The 20,592-nt window shown below is 42.0% G+C and overlaps 1 protein-coding gene across 1 annotated transcript in view; it reads left to right on the forward strand.

The window, feature by feature from the left end:
- Nucleotides 1-20,592, forward strand: part of DLC1 (DLC1 Rho GTPase activating protein) — a 540,558-nt gene that overhangs the window by 115,892 nt on the left and 404,074 nt on the right. Inside the window, exon 4 of the mRNA XM_040334678.1 lies at nucleotides 11,836-11,958. Within this exon, the coding sequence (XP_040190612.1) occupies nucleotides 11,836-11,958 (123 nt within the window). The remainder of the gene's footprint in view (nucleotides 1-11,835; nucleotides 11,959-20,592) is intronic.

Consider the following 20,592-nt stretch of genomic DNA (forward strand, 5'->3'; position numbering starts at 1 on the left):
TTGTTCTATATACAATCCTTGTTTTATTGATTGCATGTAATATTCTAATTTTCTGAGATTGTGGATTTGGGGTTTTCATGAGCTGTAAGCCATAATCATCACAATTATGACAAATCACGGCTTGAACTATCTTGCTTTGCAGGTAATGAGTCTATCTCATATATTAGTTTCACCTTTTAAGTTGCATTAGTGAAATAAATGAATTTTTGCACGATATTCAAATTGTTCGAGTATCGCCTGTATATATAATGCTCCAGAGGACAGAGACTGCAGATGTACTAGCGGAGATGGTCAGAGACTACAGACCTGCTATAAGGATTGTTGGAGACCAGAGGCCTGCAGAGAGATATAAACTGGGGACTTGACAGAAACTGGGGACTTGTTACATGATATTGCTAAGATCACTGCTAACACACCCCTTTTCAAATCATGTATCCCATTCCCGCTTTAGGGGTCTGCAAATGTTCATCAAGTTCCAAATGACTGCATTTGGCCCTCAAGACACATATTGGGTACCAAACATATTAAGGCAGCAATTAAAAAATCTGATGAACATAATGACACAAAGACAGAAAAAAAGTGTGAGTGGCCTCACTGAAGACAAATCCCCATAGTCTAAATAACAACTAAGACCCCCTAAGACACACTATTAGATTTTCTGCGTGTTTCTAAAGGCTCATACACACGGTAGGACATCCAACAAAATTTCCCTTGGATTTTTGTCCTAATTGATTTGTCCTGCCACACCCATAGCATACACACAGTCAGACTTTTCTGCAAACTTTTCTAAAAGTTTCCTAACATCATGTGTTTTTTTTTTGCTCTTTTCTGCTCTTTACCACCACCCTTTGGTTAACTTCTGCTATTGTTTTTTGCTTTTAACATTGGTTTTGAGCATTCGTATTTGCACTTTGTCCAAAAGTTGGTTGGATTGCTGTACACACGGTCACACAAAGCACCATCGGACTTTTATTGCCGAAAAGTTGGTCCGTTCGCAGACCCAACTTTTTGTTGGATGAAACCAGAAAAAGTTGGTCTGATGGAGCGTACACACGGTCGGACAAATTTGAAAAGTTGCAGATTTTAAAGTTGGTTGGCCAAAAGTCCTACCGTGTGTACAGGGCTTTAGTGTCTCTCAGCATATTAACACAGTCACCTACCTCAGCAAAGCAACAGCAGGCATACAATTGTCATATACCATGATTTATTTGTACTGCAGTGCACTGTATTGTAGAAAACAACCTGTATGAAGCTTACTACATCAATGTGCATTTTCAGGCCTAAAGAAATGAAATGTGTATACCAGGGATGAGCAAAAACCTCAGAACAGTGCTTTCTGCAAATCTCCTGCTTACTCTTGTAATAGTGGTGTCTCCCCTCAAGTGGTCCTCCATTCACCAGAAAAGTTTTACCTAGGATTTAGCAGTAAATAAAATCAGAAATTAGGTTATTATTAAACTCTTTATATGAACAAGCAAATGAATGATCAATTGCAGTCCCTTGAGAATGAGAAACAAGAAATAAACAAATTTAACCAATCAAGTTCTATGGCTGCAGGTCAGAAAAGGGTAGGAGAATGACCAGTGCTGGAGTCAGACTACTCCCTTTAATCTCCTGATGCCACAGTCCCCCTAGCTCAAACACTTAATGCAGCCTGGCACCATATTCCTAAATTATGTAACCTTGGTCTCTAAACATAAGAGAGTTCCTTAGTGGTATGGGGCCAGATAAACACCCAACGTTCTTGTCCCTTGTGGAGAGGGGAACAAAGGAGTCCTTTTGTTGATGCAGGTGTCTTGAATCTTGCGCTAGCTCACATGATGGGGCCCAAAGTAATTGTAAGAGAAGGACATTCAGTAGTACAATATGTGTGGTAGATGTCTCCTTATAGAGCTCTAATGAGGAAGGCAGAGTAAAGGTGTTTGCATGCAGTGCCATTGTATGCAAAAAGGGTAGGCTATTGCCCACTCACCAGTCTAGATGATAACAAGCTCAAGGAATGACATGTAGATTCTGCAACAGGTTCCTGCAGATGCTGTACCCAGGAACGATGCTTAATCGCACTTTCCCTTCGAGGCCGCAGTTCAGATGTATCTGCAAGGCAGGTGACATTGGTGACCTTCCGACTGTCACGAGCCGGCCAGACATTGCCGAATAGCAGATGCGTCTGCACCAGCTCACCGGTGGCTCACCCCTTGCTGCCTAGGCTGAGGAATCGACTTGCTCTCCTCAAGCATAAGGCCCCGTACACACGAGAGGATCCATCCGCTGGAATTGATCCGCGGACCGGCTCCAGCGGATAGATCCCCTGGTGTGTACAATCCAGCGGATCTGTTTCCGCGAATTTTTATCCCCTGGGATGGATTTCCAGCGGATAAAAATTTGAAGACATGCTTTCAAATCTATCCGCTTGAATCCATCCCAACGGATTGATCCGCTGGTCTGTACAGACTCACCGGATCAATCCGTCCGAATGAATCCCCCGCATGCGTCGTAATGATTCGACGCATGCGTGGAATTCCTTATATGACAGCGTCGTGCACGTCGCCGCGTCATCATTGCGGCGACGGCGCGACACGTCATCGCGATGGGATTTCGGCGCGGATTTCGATCCGATGGTGAGTACACTCCATCGGATCAAAATCCTCGCAAATCCTCGAGAGGATTTATCCGCGGAAACGGTCTGGTGGACCGTATACGCGGATAAATCCTCTCGTGTGTATGGGGCCTAAGGGTCACTGCTTCCAGGTAAAGGCCATGATCACAAGAGGCCAACTCCTCCCAAACACAGGGTATTTATCCCCTGTCCCAGCATTCTATTCTCTTCCTTTAGCCAGCTGGATTTGTAGTCCACAACAGTCCGACTCTAATGCACACTTGGCTTTCCGGACTACATGTGCCAAGATCCTTTGCTCTTTTCCCACAAATCCTCACTTGCTCTGCATTCAGAATGTAGTAAACAGAGTCTGTGCTGAACACTAAAGGGAAACTGGCAAATTCTGCAAGTGTCCCCTGTCACGGCAGGCAATTTAGCCAGCACTTGACTACATAATAATTCCTAAAATGTGAAAATTAAAAATGCACTATTCCTTTAAAAACCTGCTGGGGTATGGGGAGGGGGGTGTATGGGGGTACAACGATACTTGAACAAAAATGAGCTGCATGGTTGCCAGAAAGAAGCCTTCATTCCAGATTACATTGTCAGAAGCTTTGAGGACTGTCAAGGTGTTGTCGGGCATATTGTAACCAGGCTTTTTCATCGCTTTGGTGCAGTAAATGCTTCTTTCTGGCAACTTGACCATGCAGCTTATTTTTGTCCATGTATCATCGTATTGTGCTCCTTGAAACAACCATGCCATCTTTTTTCAGAGTAGCCTGTATTTCTCCTGAGGTTACCTGTGAGTTTTTCTTTGTATCCCAAACAATTCCACTGGCATTTGTTGCTGCAATTTTCCTTGGTTTACCTGACCTTGGCTTGGTATTAAAAGATCCCTGAACTTTCCACTTCTTAAGAAGTCACTGAACAGTATTGACTGGCATATTCAAGGCTTTGGATCTCTTTTTACATCCTTTTCCCATCTTTATGAAGTTCCATTACCTTTGTTATGCAGGTCTTTTGACATTTTTTTCCCCATGACTCAGTATCTAGCATGCTCAGTGTGCTCAGTGCATCCATGTGAGAGCTAACAATCTCATTGACTATTTATACACAGACGATAATTGCAATCTAAAAAGCCACAGATGTGGTAAATTAACCTTTAACCACTTGCCTACTGGGCACTTAAACCCTCTTCCTGCCCAGGCCAATTTCGCACTTTGAATGATAATTGCGCACTGTATCTAAGTTTACCTAAACAAACATTTTATCTTTTTTTTTTAACAAAAACAGAGCTTCCTTTTGGTGGTATTTAATCACTATTGGGGTTCTTATTTTTTGCTAAAAAAACAAAAAAAATAGACTGAAAAATGTGAAAAAAAAAAAACAGTTTTCATAGTTTGTTATTAACATTTTCTCCTTTATTCATGTGCGCTGATGAGGCTACATTAATAGGCACTGATAGGCTGTACTGATGGGCACTGATAGGCTGCACTGAAAAGGTGGCACTAATGGACACTAATAAAGCGGCACTGATGGGTACTGATGAGATGGCACTGGTGGGCAATGATAGGTGGCATTGATGGGTGGCAGTGAAGGACACTGATAGGTGTCACTGAAGGGCACTATTAGGAGGCACTGATAGGTGGCACTGATGGGCCCTGATAGGCACTGGTAGGTGACACTAATAGGGAGCACTGATGATGAGGCACTGATGGGCACTGATTGATTGGCAGCATTTTTCGACACTGGTGGGCATTGATAGGTGGCACTGATAGGTTGCACTGATGGGTAGTGATGCACAGCACTGATTTGCACTGGTAGGTGGCACTGGTGGGCACTTGCAGGTGGCACTGGTGGACACAGATGAGGCGGCAGTGGCTGTACCTGTTCGAAGCTGATGCCCCTCTGACATAAGCCGATGATCGGCTTTTTTTCACAATTACCGGCTCTGTTTACATCACATGATCAGCTTATATTGGCTGACAGCTGATCACGTAGAAAGGGGTCTGCCCCTTACTCCGATCTATGATCAGCCAAGTCTCTTAGACAGCTCATGCATGGGGGTATGTACAGGGCCGTTTGAAGACATTTGGGGGCGCCAGGCAAAAAAAAAAAAGGGACATTTCAGTTTTTCAGTTGAGAAGCGGAGGGGGGGGGGTTTGGCAGCTTACCTCTATCCTCACACGCCGCCAGATGTGTTTGTGTCCGCACAGGGGCCCCATCAGGGAGGGCCCTTGCCGCATCGCTGCGTCCTCCTGCAGTCCGGTCGGCCGTGTACCATATCCACGCGGTACAGGAGATTCAGTTTGCTGTTCCCGGGGCCGGACTGAAAGGAAGTGAACACTCAGTGTGTGCACTTCCTGTCAGTCCGGCCGGGAACAGGAACCTGATTCTCCTGTACCGCGCGGTTATGGTACACCGCCGACCGGACTGCAGGAGGACGCAGCGGTGCGGCAAGGGCCCTCCCTGCTGGGGCCCCTGGCCAGCTCGGGGCCCCAGGCAAATGCTTGCTTTGCCTGTCGGGTTCCGACGGGCCTGGGTATGTACACAGACGCCATCCCGGCAATTTACGCTTGCGATGTAGCCATCCCAATATAAGTAATTGATTGCTGCCACTAGTATAAAAAGTTTATATCCCATAGTTTGTAGGCGCTATAACTTTCACGCAAAACAATCAATATACACTTATAGGGCTAGATCCACGTAGCTTGGCGTATTTTTAGGCAGGCGTAGCGTATCGTAGTTACGCTACGCCGCCGCTACTTTGAGAGGCAAGTGCTGTATTCACAAAGCACTTGCGTCTAAAGTTACAACGGCGTAACGTAAATGTGTCGGCATAAGGGCGCGGAATTCAAATGACAAAGATGTGGCCGTGTTTTATGTATATTAACTGTGACCCCACGTAAATGACGTTTTGATCGAACGGCGCATGCGCCGTCCGTGGATGTATCCAAGTGCGCATTCTCCAAATGACGTCAGCAAATCGTCATGCTTTCGATGTGAACGTAAATTATGGCCAGCCCCATTCACGGACGAGTTACACAAACAACGTAAAATTAGAAAAATTTGACGCGGTTCGGACGTCCATACTTAACATTGGCTGCGCCATGTTTTTGGTGGTTTATCTTTACGCCTGAAAACCCCTTACGTAAACGGTGTATCTTTACTGCGACGGCCGGGCGTACGTTCGTGAATAGGCGTATCTAGCTGATTTACATATTCTAGGCTTAAATCAGTGTACACGCCCCTAGCGGCCAGCGTAAATATGCAGTTAAGATACGATGGCGTAGGAGACTTACGCCGGCCGTATCTTAGCAACATTTAAGCGTATCTCAGTTTGAGCATACGCTTAAAGTTGCGACGGCGCGGATTTGGACTTACGACGGCGTATCTACTGATACGCCCGTCGTAAGTCTTTGTGGATCTGGCTGATTGTGATTTATTTATTTTTTTATCACAAAGAAGAAGAATATTTTGGCCAAACGTTGGAAGAAATTTGAAATTTATAGCAGAAAGTAAAAAAAAAATATTTGTTTGTTTTTTTATCAAAATGTTTGGTCTTTTTCCGTTTATATTGCAAAAGATAAAAAACCCAGCCATGATCAAATACCACCAAAAGAAAGCTCTATTTCATTTGGGTACAGCGTGTATGATCGCCCAATCACCAGTTCAAGTAGCGCAGTGCCCAATAGCAAAAAATGGCCTGGTCAAGGGGTAAAATCTTCTGGAGCTGAAGTGATTACACTGCTACTTCCTGGCACAGAGGCGGCTCTAGGCTTTGTGAGGCCTTAAGCAAAACTTAGACACGGGGGGCCACACTCATGCCCATAATGGGTAAAAAAATTCAAGCAAATAAAAATGGCTGCAGAAAGTTGCACGGATCTATGACACAGTGATTGAGCAGAAGCAAATTAGGCGGCCGCGAGGCCCCTGTGAGTGTGAGGCCTTAGGCGACCGCCTAATTTGCCTAATTAAAGAGCTGCCTCTGTCCTGGCAGGCAGTTCAGGAATATTGCCTCTCATACCACCAGGCTTCAAAATCCCCCAGAAAATCTTCTCCCGAGTTGTAGAGCTTTTCAAGTCTGGAGGTACCAAGGTAACCTAGACTGAGGGGGGGTGCATGTTGTTGTTTTTTTTTTACTGTGTGTATGTTTTTTGTCACTCCATCTGTTTTTATGTGCATCATTTGATGTTTGTATGTAATACATTTGTAATAATATTTTTTTTTTTGTAGAACGATAATATTTAAGTTTAATAAAATGTATTAAGAACTGTTGATAAGGCATAAATCCTGCCACTATAGGCACTGGTCCACAAATGGTGTTCTAGCAAATAGCAGCTTGGGGGTCAGGAAGCAGATTTTTTTTTTTTTTTTTAGTAAATCAAAATATTAACCAGTGTTTGTCATAGCACCATTAGCTTATCAGAATTAACATTTGAGGTTAAATTATTTCATACACAATGTGTGGCTGAATTTACCTGGATTTATTCAGAATCTGTAATAAAATGACTGCAGTGTCCAATGTATTACTTTACGAATTAAAATTACTAAGTAACTAAAATAGCAGCTACAACATTTCCATTGCAGCATGCAAGCAGCAGAGGGAGCCATCCAAAAGGAAAACAGTGTTTGGAAGTTCCCACTGCATTCAGTGAAAATAGTCTGCTTCTATTCCTAACATGTAAATTGTGTCTAGCACCTTTTGCAACATTATTAAAACACATTTCTGTTTGTCTAACATACATTCGTGTGACATTTGCTGCCTTGTTATTAACTAAACTGTTGTACATTTTATTTTTATTCCTTACTGCTGATGCAGCAGAGAAAAATGAATGTCTTTAACATACAGCTTTTCCATGTTATTTTCCTATAAGCACAGCTTTCACACAGCCATAAATGTCTGCGCAATGACATCACTGCACATCCCTAATCTCTTACAGATGTCTACAGCTTGTAAACACTTTGCAGGTTAATAAAAGATTACAGGAACATTAAGCGCTCTGTTTACTGAAGAGAAAATTGTGATTTCGCAAATCTGCATATATAACATTATAAAGAGGACATTTCAAAGGCTTTTTATATCTCACAACTATTCCTCATTTGGAGGAACTGTCCCTCTATGAGACCAAATCCCCTCTGTTCCTCACGCAACCCCAGTCGTCTCTCTTTTGGTCTGACGCATACATCTCTATACAAAATGCACTATTGTACCTCCCATGTGTTATACTGCACTATACTTTTGATCCATTCTCTCTATATTAGGCCCTATTAACATGGGACGCTGCTAAACGTACGTTCAGAGGCAGTTGGACACTTTTTTCAACTGCCCCTGAACTCATTCAATGTTCTCCTATGTGACCAACGCTGTATCCTGGTCTAGGCCAACAAGGCCCAGGCCTAGGGCAGCACTTTGCAGGGGGGCAGCAAGGAAACAGTCCCTACCGCCTTGCGCTACACTGTTAGTGTAACACAAGCTGCTTCTAATTGACTGACCTATCATCCTGGACCACAAACCTTCCTCACGGTGCTATTTGTTTTCTGCTGCACCATTGGCATGGTTATATCTTCTTAGTCCTCTCCATAATATTATCAGAAATTTGTGCTTAAAGTACAACTATAGGCAACACTTTTTTTTTATCATTTTGGATAGAGTAAGGGAGGGTTATAGCCCCTGTCAGTTTATTTTTTACTATCTCCGTCCCATTGCAGAGATTTCCCTTCATTTTTCTGCCCCATAGCCAAACAAGAAGTGAGAGGAAATCTATGCAAATTAAGGGAATCCATCCCCCCCCCCCCCCCCCCAGGCCCTAAGAACTAGTGTCCCCACGCAAAGATTTCAGGACGTGTCTTAAACAGAAAGGGGCGTGACCTTGACAGGAAGGGGTGGTTCATATTTAAATTAGGGGGTGCATGAGTTTAGTCAGGCCTAGGGCAGCACGAAACCTAAATAAGCCACTGTATGTGACCATGTACACAGTCTCGTGTATTGCCATTTTTTAGGCAGTTACGTTTAACAGTGTTTCTTTTAAAGCAAAAAAATGGGTTCAGATGCAGAAGATTTCCAAGTTTTAGACGCCAAACGTGACTAAACGTGGCTAAACGCGATAACCCACGTTTAGCAACATTTCGTTTATAGGCGTTTTTGCCCATTTAAAGAAAAAAAATGCGGCATGTAAATGTGGCAAAATGGACGTTTTAAACGTGGGTTACTATCTGTCAAGTTTAATCATTTAGGAGCAGTTGTAAAAACATCCCGTGTACATGGAGCCTTACTGTATTTGTTATTTTACCACATAATATTTGTATTGGGATTTACAAAATATACTAGAAGAAAACACTATTTTGTAGAAGTATATACCTTTAATATTGACTTCCAAAATTTCATTACTGCATTTGTTGTTTTTGGAAAGCCAATATAGAAGAAAATTTATATAGAAATAACAATAAGATGGGATTTCTGCACTTAAAATTTATTAGGAAAATTCAAATTCCATTCAGTGTCAAATGCATGATGGTTTCGGGCTATACAGATATCGCCCGTCTTCAGAGCAAGACACATACAATGATAATGATCTTTACAAGCATATTTATACACTCCTATCTCATATGGAATCAATCAATTAATCAATCAATCAATCATTTAGTACCAATGAGGATAATTAACAAATAAAGAAAACATCAGATGGGATTGCTGCACTTAAAATTTATTAGGAAATTTTCATTCAGTGTCAAATGCATGACGGTTTTGGGTTATACAGATAGCGCCCTTCTTCAGAGCAAGACACATACAATGATAATGATCTTTACAAGCATATTTAAATGCTCCTATCTCATATGGGATCAATCAATTAATCAGTCAGTCATTTAGTACCAATGAAGATAATTAACAAATGAAGGAAACATGTAGACATATATGGAATCATGGGTCACCAGGTGCTATCACTTACATTAGGTATGCACTAAGGAAGAACAAAACACATATAGTGAATACATGTATATAACCAGATATAGAATTTAAAATAAATATAAACAAACATTGCTGTTTAAAAAAAAAAAAAAAAAAAGTAATTAATAAATCAAAGAAATAAATATAAATCAAAATCAGAATTCAATCCATTAGGCAATAATGTATTTAAACGGGTGTATTCATTGAACCTCTTGCTTTCTAAGGGTTAATTCCCTATTCCCATCACCTCTGTTCTTAGGTATACCATCTATAAACATAAATCTAAATTGAGAAACGGTGTGTCCCTTCTCTATAGAATGTCGGGCTAGGGGTAATTTGTCTAATTTATCACTGATGGAGTACTTGTGTCTAGCAATCCTATCTTTACCTTTTGACCCCTTTCACACTGGAGCGGTTTACAGGCGCTGTTGCGCTAAAAATAGCGCCTGCAAACCGACCCTAAACAGCCGCTGCTGAGGGCTGAGGGCTTTCACACTGGAGCGGTGCGCTAGCAGGACAGTAAAAAAAGTCCTGCTAGCCACATCTTTGGAGCGGTGAAGGAGCGGTGTGTATACAGTTTATTGAGGGAACTATGAATGCCAACATGTACTGTGCCTTCCCAAGCAGAGCATGATCCCCTCCCTTCGGAGACTGGGCCCCAGGGCAGTATTTCAACATGATACTGACCCCAAACACACCTCCAAGACGACCACTGCCTTGCTAATGAATCTGAGGGTAAAGTTGATGGACTCACCAAGCATGTCTCCAGACCTAAACCCTATTGAGCATCTGTGGGGCATCCTCAAACGGAAGGTGGAGGAGCGCAAGGTCTAACAACCACCAGCTCCGTGATGCCCTTATGGAGGGGTGGAAGAGGACTTCAGTGGCAACCTGTGAAGCTCTGGTGAATGCCATGCCCAAGAGCGTAAAGGCAATGCTGGAAAATAATGGTGGCTACACAAAATATTGACACTTTGGGCCCAATTTGTAGTGATGGAGCTTGCCTACTCCGTTCCACTTTACAAAAATTCCTGTTGGTCTAGAAGGTAGCCCCTCAAAAATGATGGGCTAATAAGAATGTGAGGGGGAACAACCGAGTTCCAATACTACCTAGATGTGACAGAACTTTCGTCCAAAGCCATAGTCACTTTAAAAACATATTACAAAGTGATTGTTTTGATATAACTGTATTGCTTGAGAAGAAATTAATATAAAGCCTCGTACACACGTACAGTTTTCTCGGCCAGAAACAGCAAGAAAACTGCTGGCAGACCTTTTTGCCGAGAAAATCGTTCATGTGTATGTTTTTTTGTTGAGATGCTGCCTGGAATCTCGACGAGAAAAATAGAAAATCTGCTCTCTATTTTCTCGTCGGGATTCTCAATTTTCTCACTGTGATTCTCGTCGGACTGTTTTACAACGAGAAAACTGGTCGTGTGTATGCTTAAAAAACTGCTCAGAATCAAGTATGAGACGGGAGCGCTCCTTCTGGTAAAACTAGCGTTCGTGATGGAGATAGGACATTCGTCGCGCTGTAATGGACTGAAAAGCATGGAGATTGAAAAGCGCAAATCGTCTCTCACCAAAATTTTACTAACACGCAGTAACACGAGATTAGCAAAAGCAGCCCAAGAGGTGGCGCCATTGGAATCGAACTTTTATACTACCGTCGTACATGTTGTACGTCACCGCATTTAGAACAACGAGATTTTGGCTTGACAGTGTGTATGTGAGGAAAGCTAGACAAGAATCCCGTCGAGAAAAACAAATCTTTTTTTCTGACGGGATTCTCGTCTGTGTGTACAGGGCTTGAGCTGAAATTCTCCTTAAGATTTTGAAAACATGTATAATACATTTAACTTGACATATGCAGAACTGTACTAAGTTCTGTGGGTATGAAGGGTACAAATCCCACACTTGTCATAAGCCAATATATTTTTCTGTATGAATTGTATGATTAAGAGTAATGATTTTTAATCAGTAAGGCAAGTCAATCTTGTTATGCTAAGGAGGCATGAAAGGATTTGCCATATAAATTGGGATTGCATTGGGAAACTCAGCAAAATGCATGCCAATGTGCCTGGTGACCCAGCCTTTGTGTCCAAGGTATCATCTGTGATAGCTGGAATGGCTAAAAATCTAAATTACTGACTTACTGACAGCCTGTTTTAAGTATTGATTTTAACTCCAGAAATAGGGACATCTCATTACTGTCTAGATATTGATAGTAGTTTACAATGATTGCCAACTGTCAGATTCTAAGCATGTACCTTTTGTGTTTGTTCCTTAGGCAGTTTTTTGTGCAGGAGATGTTTCTCCCTCATGTCACTCATCAAGGAATATAGCTCAGGCATACACTGCAGATTGTACATCAGCTCAGGTATATGGCCATGGAGCTAAACCAAAGATTTCGGTAAGTAAATTTACTCTTGCCAATCAAAAAAAAAGCATCATTATAACTCAAAAGCAGAAAAAAAAAATTCAAATGTTTGTAGTAGCCTGTCACATAGCTTGTGGCAGAGCCTGATGTGGAGGGATGTCTCTTGTACAACCCCCGCTCTGAGACCACTGATGTTGCGACAGTTGCCACGGGAGTGCGACGAGGTATGACTGCCTGTAAGATGTCAGCTGCGGCAGTGGGTAGATAGAGATGGGTCTGATCGCTGGAACAGCAGAAGGCAGTAGAGACAGCAGACTGTGTATTGGGCAGAAAGCGAGCATCGGGTGAAGGACTGGCACGAACCAGGTAGTATACAGAGCAGGACAGGGGGATGACTGGATGCAAGGTCAGACAAACCAGGTCAGCAACTGATGTAAACGCAGGCAAAGAATATACAGGATACAAGCATTATCGTAGAAGTCAGCGACGTAGAATCAGACAGATGAGCAGGAGACAGAACAAATCCAGAGACAGGCCAATATCAGAGCAGGTAGCATTTAAGTAAGATCAGGGCAAGCTGGGTTAATAACAGAAGTCCACACAGGAACAGATATATGAACAAGGACAAAAGCTGTAAATCAGACAGCACTGGCTAATAGAACTGCTGCAGCTTAAAGTGGATGTAAACCCCACTCTCATCCTTTCTAAACTACTGCCATAGTGCTGATCTATAAGGATATACATGCCTCCTGCATGTATTCTTACCTGTCAAATGTCTCCCCTCTGTCTGTTATAAGAACTGAAAAACTGCAGATTCTGTGGGTGGGTCTGTTGTCTGGAGCTCTGTGGGTGGAGTAATGATGTCAGTAGACTCCCCGCCCACCTCTACACTACCCTTGTGAACATGCATTTTTTCCTGTGTATTCCTTACACTAAATTCTGCTATGATCACTAACATCCAGTCAAAATCCAAAAAAGGAAACACATGACTTCAGAAAAGGAGTGGAGGTGGGAATTAATGAATAATGCCTGTCTCCAGGCTAGTGCATGAGATATGAAAATAACCTGTCACTCACAACAAGGGGGCGGAACGGACTTAGGTTTTTCTCTGTAAGTCTGTTTTTTTTACTGAACAATAAAAGAGGATTGCTCAGAGCTGGATTAACTCTGTGTGGCAAGACTGGGCACAGATGATAGGAAATCTTATACTGTACATTGTGTCATCAAAAAATAAAAATAACATTCGGGTTTACATCCACTTTAAATAGTCCCATTGGCACCAAGATTAGCGATGGGGGCTGTGCACGGTTATATTCAAAAGGACGGGCAACCGCACATCTGCACCTGCGCACCCATGTACTTCTTGAGGCTTCATCTGCCTTCCTGACATAGCCTGGCCAGCAATATGTACCCAATGCAAGTCAAACTCAGCCAAATATTTGAAGCTGGTTTTAATTGGTTACTGTGCCTTTTTCTTTCTTCAGAAGGTCAGCCACCATTACTATATTAGGCCTGTTATTCCTTATATGATCAACCTGGCTGGAGGGGTTGTGTTTACCTGCTATTTAAAAAGTGAAAGGTCTAGACTGCAGGGGTCTCAAACTGGCGGCTCATTCAGCTGTTTTGAAACTACAAGTCCCATAAGGCATTGCAAGGCTGACAGTTACAAGACTCCCACACACAGAGGCATGATGGGACTTGTAGGACCACCAGTTTGAGACCCTTGGTCTAGAGCAGGGGTGGGCAATCTCGGCCCTCCAGCTGTGGTGAAACTGCAAATCCCATCATGCCTCTGCCTCTAGGAGTCATGCCTGTGATTGTCAGGGTCTTGCAATGTCTCATGGGACTTGTAGTTTCAAAACAGCTGGAGGGCCAAGTTTTCCCAGGCCTGGTCTAGAGTAAATTTATCAATAGGCATAATATAATCATCACTATTTAGTTTCAGCCATATCAGGTGACAATCCGTATTTCTACAGGTGACAATCCATATTTCTACAGGTGACAGAAGTCTGTACCAGAAATCCCCAACAACTGACCAACAGAAATGTATATATTAGTCATGTTGAATATTATTGGCTGCTACTGTTTTTACAAACATTAGCCAACACTGAAGGTGTTTGCCTTTGCACTTTTGTCCTGCTTTATATTTATATAGATCAGATATTTCTCAGATATCTGACTAGCCTACAGTGTTGAGACCATGTTTTAAAACATAAAAGGCTATGGATAAAAACGTATATTATTATTAGTATTTACACAATTAAAACATGCACAGATGTACAGATCATGGTACAACTAAAGTGGACCTTGTATAAAAACGATCCATTTGCCTTGTAACTCAACCTACTAAAAAAAGAAAAAGAAAAAAGAAAGAAAATTGCAAAAAAAAATTCTACTTACATCTTGGCTTCCAACCACTTCCTTAAGACACAGATTATTAAATAGGAACTCGCCATGTGATCCAGGGAAAAATAAGGATCCCAAATCCATGGAAAAAATGCTCCAGCAAAGTGCAGGATTTGGGATTTGAATTGGAGTCTCATGGGATTTGAGATCCTTGGCTTTCCTAGGATCCGGTAATGTCTCCCTCACCTGTTGGATGAGCCCACCGAAAGATGGGGTGTAAAGTAATTACTTATTTTTTATTTTTTCATATATGTTTTTTTTTTTAATCAGGGAGTCTGCTAATCCCAGATAAGTTTTAGGAGCTGGGGGACATTAACCTAAAAATTGGAGATGCAGGTTAGAGCACTGACATTCTACTAATATTTGATTAATAATAAGAAACTAGTACAATGCATATATAAAACAAAAACACATTGGGGTTGATTTACTAAAGGCAAAGATACTGTGCACTTTGCAAGTGTAGTTGCTCCAGAGCTTAGTAAATGGGGTAAAGCTCCACTTTGCAAAAAATACCCAATCACGTGCAATAAAAAAAGTAAAACCTAGTTTTTGCTTTCGCATGATTGGATGATGAAGTAGGCAGAGCTTCTGCTCATTTACTAAGCTCTGGAGCAACTGCCTTTAGTAAATCAACCCTCTTGTTTACAATTAAAGCTAAGTCAAGTTTATTTTCCTGATCTGGTAAGAGTTTATATTAGCTGTAGGGGTAGCATTACAATACAATGGCAGCGATTCTGCCACTTTCAGTGACACTATGGGGGTTATTTACTAAAGGCAAATCCACTTTGCTTTACAAGTGTACCTGGAAGTGCAGTCGCTGTAGATCGGAGGGGAAGATCAAAATGAGGGGAAGCTCTGCTGATTTCTATCATCCAATCATGTGCAAGCAACAATTTTCTTTTTTTATTTTTGTTGCATGTCCCCCTCGGATCTACAGCAACTGCATCTCCAAGTGCACTTGTAGTGCAAAGTGGATTTGCCTTTAGTAAATCAACCCCTATGATTGATTAACCTCCCTGGTGGTATGATTATGTCAGATTTTTGATGCTGAAAGCGGTACCATTTTTTGTATGGAAAATTGGCGTTTCATATTGTAGGCCTGTAATTTTTAGGAATAACTCACTTAATTCTGTCCAAACAACAGTCTAGCAGACATCCCGGGTATGATAAAGTTTGAAACATGAAATCATAAATTATAATATAATAAATAACTATAAATAATTATAACAAATAATAATATAATATTAATAAAAATTATTCAATAATGTAATCAAATCAAAAACGCTGACATTTTCTCAGTTGCAGAATTGTTGCTGTCATTACTTTCAGTGTTTGATGACGAATTTCCCCACAAATCTCTATCGCTCAATTCTGCAAGTGATTCTAATTTATTATCGCTGTTTTCTAGCTGGTCTAAAACCACTTTTGATGTAAAGGAACAATCTACAGTTTCCAGGCAGAAAGAAAAATATTTATAATATAAAACTACATGCAGGGCACTGGGCAGACCACTAGGGACAAAGGGGATGTGTATTTATTTGATATAGTAATGTAATCTGTAAGACTACAGTATACTGTATGTTTACTGTGTTTTTCACTTTTTGAATTTGGAGCCGAACTCTGTCCCCGTGCGTCGCGCCGCTTGCAGGGAACAGAGCTCGGCACTGTGAATCAAGCGAGACACAGCGGCTCGCAGATCACAGCGGGGACACATCGCAGGATCCAGGCGTCAAGGTAAGTAACCTCTACATGGATCCTGCGATGCAGATACCAATTTTGGTATGAAAAATTCACCCCGAGCCAGACTCGGGATTACCGCTCAGCAGGTTAAAGTCAAATAGGATATTAACTTGGCAAGGGAATTTTCAGCTTGCAAGGGAATTTCCCCTTAGTTTAAGAATGTGGTATGATATCACGTTTTAAGTGCTGTGTAAAATGACAGCACTATATAAATTCCTAAAAATAAAAAATTAATTACCAAATCATATGTGAACTAATAAAAAAAAACACCATGTTTGTTTGCACATGATTGGATGATGGAAGTCATCACAACTTTAAAGGGGTTGTAAAGGAAATTTTTTTTTCCCTAAATAGCTTCCTTTACCTTAGTGCAGTCCTCCTTCACTTACCTCATCCTTCCATTTTGCTTTTAAATGTCGTTATTTCTTCTGAGAAATCCTCACTTCCTGTTCTTCTGTCTGTAACTCCACACAGTAATGCAAGGCTTTCTCCCTGGTGTGGAGAAAGCCTCTTGAGGGGGCGAGCAGGCAAGTCAAGACACTCTCTACTTTACAGATAGAGAAAAGAAGCTGCGTGTTAGTGGGCATCCTGGCACTCCTGCTCGCCCCCTCAAGAGGCTTTCTCCACACCAGGGAAAAAGCCTTGCATTACTGTGTGTAGTTACAGACAGAAGAACAGGAATGCCTAGATTCACGTACGTTGCCGCAACTTTGCGGCGGCGTAGCTTAAGGCATTTAAGCTACGCCGCTGTAAGTTAGCGAGGCAAGTACATGATTCACAATGTACTTGCCTGCTATGTTACGGCGGCGTAGCCTAAAGCGGGCGTAAGGGCGCCAAATTCAAATGTGTGTAAGGGGGGCGTGTTTTATGTCAATAAGGCTTGACCTTACGTTTTTGACGTTTTTTCTTACTGCGCATGCGCCGGGCGCCTACATTTCCCAGTGTGCATTGCGGCTAAGTACGCCGCACGGGCCTATTGATTTTGACGTGGACGTAAACTACGTAAATCCCGATTCACGGACGACCTTACGCAAACAACGTAAAAATTTAGAATTTTGACGCGGGAACGGCGGCCATACTTAACATTACTATTCCATGTAGGGCTAAGCTCTAACTTTAGGCAGCCTATCTCTAGCGTAAATGGCGTAAAAGTACTGCGTTGGCCGGGGCGTACGTTCGTGAATCGGCGTATCTACTCATTTACATATTCTACGCCGACCGCAATGGAAGCGCCACCTAGCGGCCATCCGAAATATTGCAATCTAAGATAGGACGGCGCAAGCCGTCCTATCTTAGATATGTTTAAGCGTATCTCTGTTTGAGCATACACTTAAACATAAGTCGGCGTAGATTCTGAGTTAGGTCGGCTTATCTACTGATAAGCCGGCCTAAGGCCCCGTACACACGACCGAGGAACTCGACGTGCCAAACACATCGAGTTCCTCGTCGAGTTCAGTGTGGAAGCCGCCGAGGAACTCGGCGGGCCGACTTTTGCCATTGAACAACGAGGAAATAGAGAACATGTTCTCTATTTCCTCGCCGAGGTCCTCGTCAGCTTCCTCGGCCGAAAGTGTACACACGGCCGGGTTTCTCGGCAGAATTCAGCTCTGAACCGAGTTTCTGGCTGAATTCTGCCGAGAAACTCGGTCGTGTGTACGGGGCCTAACTCTTTCTGAATCTACCTAGAAGTGAGGATTTCTCAGAAGAAATAAGGACATTTAAAAGCAAAATGGAAGGATGAGGTCAGTGAAGGAGGACTGCACTAAGGTAAAGGAAGCTATTTTTACCTTTACAACCCCTTTAACTCATTCACTAAGCTAAGGGAAAATGTTCTTGAAAAGTGCCTATTTGTCTTTATTAAATCTGTGTGCCCTCTAGATGATTCCCTATGATATGCCTACTGTGCATCTTGTGGATAAAATCTCTACCAAATTGAGCCTCACAGTAATCCTTTCTCATTGGCTGCATCTTTTGAAAATGGGTACGGGGCAGCCAGATCCCAAACCTGATTGGTGGTAGTTTTGGCATTTATTTTAAGAAGGTTATATTTTTATTGCATATATCTGGGGTTTCTTAACCAAATTTTATTTTTTTCTGTTGCCTTTTTTCTCTTTCACGCAAATAAAATAAAAAAAAACATATTTATCATTACAACAGAGATAAATGTTCAGCCAAGTGAAGATTGTACAGATGGTGCATTCTGTCCATTAAGCATGGCTGGTCAATACACAAAGTAAACATTGTGTCTGTAGCAGCCTTCTGAGTGTCAAATTGTATATGGAACTTATGAAATCCATCATAGCTAGTTCTTGCACGCATTGGCCACAGAGGGTTTGTTGTTTACAGGATGGAAAACAGGTCATCTCTCCAGAATCTAGGCAGGATACATAAACATTTTTATGATGCTTTATATAAGTAAATGCTTTCTTGCTGTCAAAAGGCCTCTTTGTAAACTGTTTTACACCCAAAATTGATTTTACATATGTTAGTAAGTTGTGTTTATAAGCTACTGCTCTCACTGGTGTTTATTTAGACAAGCCCAACTAAAGTATGAAATGTATTTGATTCACAATTATTATATGAGTCTGTGGGTTTCATTTAGGCACCTTTGGAATGTTGTAAGTGTCACTATGTACAACAGTAAGTGGTCAGATCTTAATCAGTGTTCCCATACAAATGTTATGAATGTGTACAGACCAGATAGTTGGTATTGCAATATGTTTATTATTGCAACATTTCACATGCCATGGCATTCTTCCCATAAGTCCTAAAGTTTTCTGAAGTGTTGAAATCTCTAAAGAGAGAGATATGGCTTGCTGAGCATGGGTTATAAAAGTCTAGATATGGTTGAAATAGGAAGGGGGGGTTTGAGGGACACAGGATAGGACTTAACATGTTTAATATACATTTTAATGATAATTAATAAAATATTTAAACTTTAATCATTTCCCTGATTTCATGCCTCTGGAATGTCCAGCTACTGCTGGCATGGAATAAGGTAAGTATTCTGCTATAGAGCTAAGCTTAGTACAAGGGATTGATTCAGGAGTTAGGTTAGCTTAGTGCTGGGGTCATAAGTTAGGTATTTGGGGGAATTTTTACTTTTAGGTTTAATGTTAGGATGTAGGAGTTAAGTTTGAGTTTAAGTGGTAAAGGGTCAGTTGTTAGGGTGCAAGATATGTTAGGGGGTCGGAGGGAGGTTAAGATTTTTTTTAGCGGTTGGATTAATGATTTAAAGGATAAGTTCACCTTTCCTAACATGGTACATGTTATACCCATATTCAGGGTGAAACATGTAACATGTTATAAACGGACTGGCCCCCCGGCTCCCCCCAAGCCCTCGCTCTGATAGCTAGCGAAGATCTCCCCCCCCCCCCTGCAAGCTGTCACAATTGAAAAAAAAATCCTGCATGTCTGGCCGCATCGCTCATTCACAGTCCTCTGAGAATGGAAAACTACAAGTCCCAACAGCCTTTGTGGCTCTTAGCTTGCAGTTTTCAATGAACTGCCATGGTGCTGTGGAGCACTGTGGTAGTTCATTGAGTCTTCCTGTCAGATTTTATCTGCTTTCCCGTATGATGTACGAGTAGACAGATACACTGATAGGTCTACAGGAGACCTGCATGGCACCAAAGATCTGCTGACCGCTGGTGCAATGCTTTAGAGCAGGGGTGTCAAACTCAATTTCATCGTGGGCCACATCAGCATTATGATTGCCCTCAAAAGGGCCGGTTGTATCTGTAAGATTAGATGTCCAGCGCATCCCCCCCCATTTACATTAGATGTCAAGAGCTACCCCACCATCAGAAGTTGAGTCCCCCACTCTCCCTTACATCACAGTGCACCCCCTTTCCTTATGCTGCTTCTGGGAAGAAGTTGGATGCATTGCCTGAAAGCAGAAAGTATGGGTCTGGAGGAGGACCAGAGGAGGGCTGGAGCTCTCCTGCAGCTGCAGGAGAGGTGTGAGGGTCACATAAAATTGTCTGGAGGGCCGGATTCGGCCCATGGGCCTTGTGTTTGATACCTGTGCTTTAGAGGCTCCAGAAACAAAAAATAATAAATGCACATTTTGTTACCTGCAAAATTATTATTCAGATATGTTGTGGTTGGGCCTGCCCCATCTCTCTCCTGATTGGCTGACTGGCTTTGATTGACAACAGCAGGAGCCAATAGCACATGGACAAGCATTAAACTCAATTTACAGAAGGAAATAAATAATTAAATGTATGAGGTAATTAAGTAGTGGTCCAGACATGTGGTATTTAAGGAATGTGTATGATTTGAACTGGTTTTTAAGGAGCCTTGTCCTTAACAACCAATGAGTGATCAGCTGTCATTGGGGTTCCCCGCTGACAGATGAACGTAAAGAAAAGATTTGCCAGCATTACAAAATCAAGGGAAATCAAGAGAAAAAAACAATGGGGAGTCCCCCCAATCCATACCAGGCCCTTCAGGTTTGGTATGGATTTTGAGAGGAACCCTGTACCAAAATGTAAAAATGGCTTGGACCGGTCAGGAAAG

The sequence above is a fragment of the Rana temporaria genome, chromosome 1 (assembly GCF_905171775.1).
Source record: "Rana temporaria chromosome 1, aRanTem1.1, whole genome shotgun sequence".
In the NCBI taxonomy this organism is placed as follows: domain Eukaryota; kingdom Metazoa; phylum Chordata; class Amphibia; order Anura; family Ranidae; genus Rana; species Rana temporaria.